We start from the raw sequence: 6,959 nt of genomic DNA, 5'->3' as shown, positions 1-6,959 counted from the left end.
TAACATGATTTTACTAATTTAAATTTGTAAAAACATTTGCAACAAATATAAATTTTTTATGTGAAAGTTTCTAAAAGTTTAAATCAACAAGAAAAAGTATGATAATAACTAAATTACATTTTCTACCTTTGTCAAAGTTTGTTATTTCTTTTTTGTCAATAATCACTACAAAAAAAAAGTTATTTAGCGAAGGTTTATTTGTGGAGATTATAAAAATCCTCCACAAATTAATATTATTTAAGATGATTTTCTTGGATTGTCTAAATGCTAAAATTAGTGGGATTTTTTAATTTTTTGATGAGGTCTGGAACCTCCGCAAATCATTTTATACTTTTCATTTCCCTTTTATCTTTTTTTTCAGCTTGGTTACACTCTCCCTTCATTTTTGCTTTGTGTTAGGGTTCAGTTCAGGGAAATTGGTCTCCGTCGTCACTCGTTGGCAGTCGTCGCTCGTCGGTAGTCGTCGCTCATCGGCATTCGTCGCTCGTCGGGAGTCGTCGTCGTCGGTCAGTATTCGTCGTCGGCGGCGACATTCAGTGAAATCGTCTCTGTCGTGGCTCGTTGTCGTCGGCCTGTGCTCGTCATCATCGACCTTCAAGGTACAAACTCTGAGTTGGATGTACTCATCGTTCTTCAATGTCCGTGTTCTTTTAGGTTGTGCTCATCACTTAATAATGTTGTGCAATGTCTAAGATTGGGTTCCTCTGTCTCAAATTATTGAGCCTTCTTGAGCCTGGTGTTGTCAAAAAATTCCAAGTGGTAGAGGGATTAGGGTTTAGAAGAGAGTGTTTATGAATGTACTTATTTATTTTTTGGGATGTCGTTGATATTTGTTTGTGTGTGTACAGGCACCACCGTAAAAAAACTGTAAGAACCTCGTGCACAAACACGGTCACAATCACGATCACCATCGCACACATATATTTTGGATGGTCTTAACTTTGATTTTGCTTTAATTGCTCTGCAGATGGAATAGCTAGAATTTCTTTGCATGCAATATCAGTGAAAAGGTCATTAAGGAAACAGGTATCTTTTTTTCTTTCTTTGGTCTTTGGTTCTCCCTGTACATTAAATAAACTTTGCATAACTGTTGGCTTTCAATGTTATATCATGGCTAAAGTTATTGTTGTGTAATGATTTAAAGTATACATTCGTTGTGCTTCCAACTTTGCACTCCACTTACATATTTGTTTAATCAAGCAGGAAGCATGTATTTTATTCATGATTGCATGCACTACCTATTTTCTATGTGAATAAATGGTTATGTATAAAAGTTTAAAAGTTTGTTTGCAACGTTCTTTAATATATGTTGCTCCTCACTGTTTTGGATGTGGAAGTGCAGGGTCAACTTGTTCCTGATCCTAAGACATTTCCATCTGGAATCAAAGCTCTTGCAGATTATGTCCATGGAATCAGCCTCATATATCTTTTATGGAATTAATTTGTCATTTTACAAAACAAAGCCAAGCTTTAGATTAGAGTTTCTAATGGCATCATCATATACCCCAAAAATTTGATGAGATAAGAAATTGTTCCATTTAATGGAATGCTTCTAGATTTTGAGAAAACAAATAGAAAAATTATGCCGTTCTAGATCAGATAGTACTCAACTGAAATTTGTTTGTTGAAATGTTTTCACAGAACTTGGCAATGACCTATACTGTCATAAATATTATGTCTAAATGGCACAGTTAGGTTTAAAATTTCTCAAGTAATACAAGAAATTAGACCAACTGCCTGATGTTTTTAACTATAAAGCTTAGTTGGCTGCACTAAAATATGTCAAATATTTAATTGGAAATGTAAATTGCAATAGTATACATCTACTATCAATCAATCAAATATTTCATGAAGATGATGTTTGAAGCACATCCACCATTGATTAATATTAAGCATCGAGAAACAACAGAGGGGTTGGGTCCAGCGAAAAGTGCTGATCCCTACAATGTAAGTTATGTATCTTGGGCTTCCTTTTGAAATCATTCTTTGTAATTAACATCTTAGTAACATTGTCATAAATTGGAATTGTTGCTAGTTATATTTTTCTTTACTTAACAGGAATTTTAACTCAAATCAATCCTTATACCAGGGTGTAGACTATTTGAAGTATGACAACTGTTACAACCTGGGTATCCCTCCAAAAGAACGGTGTGTTCTCATCTTTGTCACACTGTATTTGTATTAGTTGTTACACCTAATACAATAAATTGAGCCAATGTGGTTGCTTTTATTCCAGTTATCCTCCTATGCGTGATGCTCTCAATGCAACTGGACGCAAAATTTTCTACTCACTCTGTGAATGGTAATAAAGAATTTTTGGTATTTTGTCATATGAGCTTAGTTCCATTTAATTTGACAGAATTCTTCATGGGATACATTTGATTTTGAAGGGGCGTTGATAACCCTGCCTTGTGGGCAGGCAAGGTAGGTAACAGCTAACTGGTTAATGGTGTAATGGTTAATGATTACCTTTTTGTTGTTCCTAACTGTGTTAATGATCAATTCTTTAAGGGTAAAAAAATAAAATGTTCTACATCTCAAGCCAAACACCGTCTTTTTATTGGCAATGTTCCTAGAAGCTGGGGTGTGGAAGATCTGAGGAAGATTGTTTCTGAGGTTGGACCTGGAGTTACTGGTGTGGAACTAGTCAAGGTATGTACTTTTCTGTTGTGCTATGCTTTCCATTTCCACATTAAATTATAAGTGTTGTCTAGGGATTTTTGTTCTAGTCATTCCTAAATCATCATGAAAGTCATGCTTTGCAAGCTTTATTATACTGCTTTGGCATTATGCCCAGCTGCATGTACATAAGAGTTAGCATTGTGGTTTTTTTTATTTAATTGCTCTTATATTTCTGTTTGTTCAATCCTTTATTTCAGGATATGAAGAACACCAATAACAATCGTGGCTTTGCTTTTATTGACTATTATAATAACGCGTGTGCTGAATATTTATATTTAATAAAACATTTTTTTATCTATACACTTATGCATAAATTTTTATATTTTGTTTTCATTTTCTTTGCTTTCAATTCTCCTTTTCTTAATATAAATAACACTATTTTCTCCTCTTTTTTATTTTAAATCTGTTTTTACACCCTCTTAAATCTATTCCTAAAACAAAACCTATGTGTCACCTCTGTGGTTGCTGTAGTAAGTCCACTGGATGTTTTATTCCAGGATTTAACCCATGCTTCCTATTATTGTTTCCAAGTTAATGCATAACTCTCTATATGTGGTGCCAATGGTGTTTATTTTGTTACAGAAAATGGATAAATTTGAGATGTATTAATCAGTAATTTGTTTTGTACCCTTGATTTATTGTGAATCTGTGAGACAGATACGCATTCTTTATGTATTTTAATGGTCTATTATCAATACAAGTTTCACTTACTGATGAAAACATTGTTTCTTGAATTAGGTATAGGCTTATAGCTTGATTTAATGTAACTCCTACTTAAACCAATTACTTAAAAGGGTGTTTCTGTTTTAACAGTATAATTAGGACATTATTAATTAGAATTAACTAACTTAATATTTTTAGTGGATTTGATGAAATTTATTAGTTGTTTCTTATGTAAATGATCAGAAGGAGCAAATTTTTTCATCTATCTCAGTGACCAAGGTAAGTAGGGATCTTAATTATTTATTTTGTATCTCTGCAGACTCACTTGGAGTCCAGGGAAGGAAAGTTCAAGCTTCTGGTGTAGATGGTTGCAGACAGGTAATATATTCTGAACTATTCCTTCTACTGAATCTCGTATACTTTTTGAATGGAAATCAACATCATTCAAGAGCCAAATCTCGTATACTTTGTCAGCAAATGTTCCTCTTTAGGTCTTCATGTGACAAAGTATGTCACCAAGACGAAGTTTAAAGTCGCATTCATGTTCCATCTGTATAGTCCATTATGGATTCGCTGCATGTTTCTTCTCTTCTGTTGCATTATTTGTTGGTCAGACTCAGACATGAACGACTTAGAATAATTCGACATCTTGGGTTTACATCTCAAATACATTGTGTACAGGATGGTCTGGTCCCTGCTCATTCATGATGTTTACATAATTTCTGTCCTAAAAGTTCCCTTGAATGGATTTTATATATTTCAGAAACTGTGATCGAAGTTTCTATTAAAACTGTTATTAATGATTTTGTATTTTAGTTTTCAATGTGAATTTCAGTATAAAAAAGTCTTTCTATTTTCAACTCTCTAACCCATGATTAAATATAGTTATTTTCAATGTTTCATAATTAGATAAAACATTCGAAGAACTTTCACTCAATAATGCCAATCCTGATGAAAGAGTTATCTTTCTCTTCAACCAAGCACTTCGAGAAAGAATCAGAAGAGGAAGAGCAACGAAGGGATCAGTAGTTTTATCTGTTTGGGTAGCTTTAAACTCTACACTTAGTTTTTATATTTAGAACACTATGTATTCTCTTTGTTCAACATCATGTATTTTCTTTTTTTAGATTTATATTGTAATTGTTAATACTTTATGAAATCATCAATAAAAGTAACTTTGGTTAATTTTTGTGTAATTTACGAATTTATATATTTTATTTATTTTTTATTATAAAAGTAATTCCATTAAATTAATAAATTATAAATGTTGGTGGGTAATTACAAATAAAGGAGGTTTCAAACCTCCACAAAATAATAGATAGCAATAGAAGAGGTTAAAACCCTCCACAAAACAACCTCCATAATATAATTCGGATACCAGGGGTTGTTCAAAACCTCTGCAAATAACTTGTGGGGACTGTAATTGTGGAGGTCCAAAAAACCTCTGCAAATTAATTTGTGGAGGGTAAAAACCTCCGCAGATCGAAAAAAAAACCTCCACTAAATATTAATTTTTTTGTAGTGAATAATAATAATAAATTTATGTTAAAAATAATATTAATGTAAATATTAATACTAATGTTAATGTTAACAACAATAATTTATAATTATATAAAGAGATACATCAACAATAAAACAAATAAAAAATTCAAATAATTGAAATATGATCCTAGAGTAAATAAAAGTAAATTGTATGTCTAACTATAATAATAATAATAATAATAATAATAATAATAATAATAAAAATAACAAAATAATACTCTAGATTATTATCCCGTAATGATACAAATAATAATAACAATAGAACAACTACATATATCTTTGGTGTCTTCTTTTGTTTTTATAATTTTATCTTTTTAATTATTATTTTTTAAATTTAACTAATTATTCATAATAAAAAAATTATTTTTTCAGTTTTATTATTTTACTAATTTTAGTAACTATTTTTTTATTTAATTACTTCGATGTAATAATGATAAATCAACAACAAAACAAACAAAAAAATGTAAGTAATTGGAACATGATCATGTAGTAAGTAAAAATAAGATGGGTGTCTAATTATAATAATAATAATAATAATAATAATAATAATAATAATAATAATAATAATAATAATAATAATAATAATAATAATAATAATACACAACTACATATATAGAGATAGATGGTCTCCTATTTTGTTTTTACAATTATATTCTCTTAATTATTATTTTTTAAATTTAAATGATTATTGATAATAAAAAAATACACTTTAGTTCTATTATTTTACTAATTTTAGTAACTACTTTGTTTAATTAAACTAATTATTTAGATATAAAGATAAATGAATAACAAAACAAATAAAAATGCAAGTAATTAATATATAATCCGTAATAAATAAAAATAAAATATGTATCAAAATAGTACAATTCAAAAATAACACTAAGATTGATATTAATATAATAATAATAATACTAATATTATTTAAAATAAAAATAAAAATAATAATAATAATAATTATTATTATTATATTAATATTAATACTAATACTAATTATTATTTTTTAAATTTAAATGATTATTTATAATAAAAACATTACATTTTACTTTTATTATTTTACTTATTTTAGTAACTACTTGTTTGGATTCAACTAATTACTTAAATGTAAAGACAAACCAACAACAAAACAAATAAAAATACAAATAATTAAAATATAATCTCATAGTATATAAAAGTAAAATGTGTATCTATATACTACGATTCAAATAATAAAAATGTAAATAATTACAATATAATCTTGTTTCACAATTGAAATAATAGCAATAATACTAATATTATTTATGATAAGTATAGTACTAATAACAGTAAATAATAATAATTTTATTAATAATAATATAATTAAACTAATAATAATAATGTTATTAATAATAATAAATTTTTCTTGTTTCTTTTTCATAATATATAAAAAAAATTAATATATTTTATATCGATATTATAAGTAATACTATACTAATATTTTTACTACTACTAATATTATCAATAAATTTAATAATAACAACAATCATATATAATCATAATATTAATATAATATATATTAATATTGTTAATAATACTAATAATAATAATAATAATAACAATAATAATCACATAATAATTTTACTATTAATAATGTTAATAATTTTCATAATAACAAAATATAATAGTAATACTAATTTTTCTAATTGGTTCTTTACTCGTAATAGTAATATATAATAATAGTAACTATTTTTTTAATTAATTATTCCGATATAATGATAAATCAACAACAAAACGAACAAAAAAGTTTAACTAATTGAAACATGATCCTGTAATAAAAAAAATGGGTGTCTGACTATAATAATAATATCTCGTATTGATAAAAATAATAATAATAATAATCCACAACTATATATATATATATATATATATATATATATATATATATATATATATATATATATATATATATATATATATATATATATATAGGTTGTTATCCCAATACTCTGGTTCCAATTGGACAATTGACGAAAACTTGTTTTTTGCTATATAATGTGTTTGATCTTTTGAAACAGGTTTTTGGGTTGATTGGGTTTGAAGTTCTTGACTCATTCTTG

At 27.3% G+C, this 6,959-nt stretch overlaps 1 protein-coding gene across 4 annotated transcripts; it reads left to right on the top strand.

Annotated features, from left to right (window-relative positions):
* Window positions 1-321: 321 nt before the first annotated feature.
* LOC146882428 (uncharacterized) lies at window positions 322-4,530 on the top strand. Of its 4 annotated transcripts, none has more exons than XM_085667806.1 (9): window positions 332-599; window positions 968-1,026; window positions 1,343-1,947; window positions 2,090-2,148; window positions 2,237-2,302; window positions 2,391-2,424; window positions 2,512-2,652; window positions 3,665-3,723; window positions 3,820-4,111. In XM_085667806.1, exons 3-8 carry the CDS (start codon window positions 1,849-1,851, stop codon window positions 3,707-3,709), a joined length of 444 nt encoding a protein of 147 aa, XP_085523932.1. In that variant the 5' UTR covers window positions 332-599; window positions 968-1,026; window positions 1,343-1,848; the 3' UTR covers window positions 3,710-3,723; window positions 3,820-4,111. The 4 variants fall into 4 exon arrangements, with proteins under 4 accessions (XP_085523930.1, XP_085523929.1, XP_085523932.1 ...); XM_085667805.1 differs by lacking the exon at window positions 3,820-4,111 and adding an exon at window positions 4,255-4,530 and having other exon boundaries at window positions 339-599; XM_085667804.1 differs by lacking the exons at window positions 3,665-3,723; window positions 3,820-4,111 and adding an exon at window positions 2,880-3,658 and having other exon boundaries at window positions 322-599; window positions 2,059-2,148.
* Window positions 4,531-6,959: the final 2,429 nt, after the last annotated feature.

Source organism: Vigna unguiculata, chromosome 10 (assembly GCF_037176805.1).
Source record: "Vigna unguiculata cultivar grain cowpea cultivar isolate G323 ecotype 2 chromosome 10, ASM3717680v1, whole genome shotgun sequence".
NCBI classification, from domain to species: Eukaryota; Viridiplantae; Streptophyta; class Magnoliopsida; order Fabales; family Fabaceae; genus Vigna; species Vigna unguiculata.
This window is presented reverse-complemented; position numbering and strand designations above follow the sequence as displayed.

Coding starts and splice junctions, on each gene's coding strand:
- LOC146882428 (XM_085667803.1), top strand. CDS start 1,849: ATGAAGATGATGTTTGAAGCACATCCACCATTGATTAATATTAAGCAT. Junction 2,149..2,236: donor GGTATCCCTCCAAAAGAACG/GTGTGTTCTCAT, acceptor CTTTTATTCCAG/TTATCCTCCTATGCGTGATG. Junction 2,653..2,879: donor CTGGTGTGGAACTAGTCAAG/GTATGTACTTTT, acceptor CCTTTATTTCAG/GATATGAAGAACACCAATAA.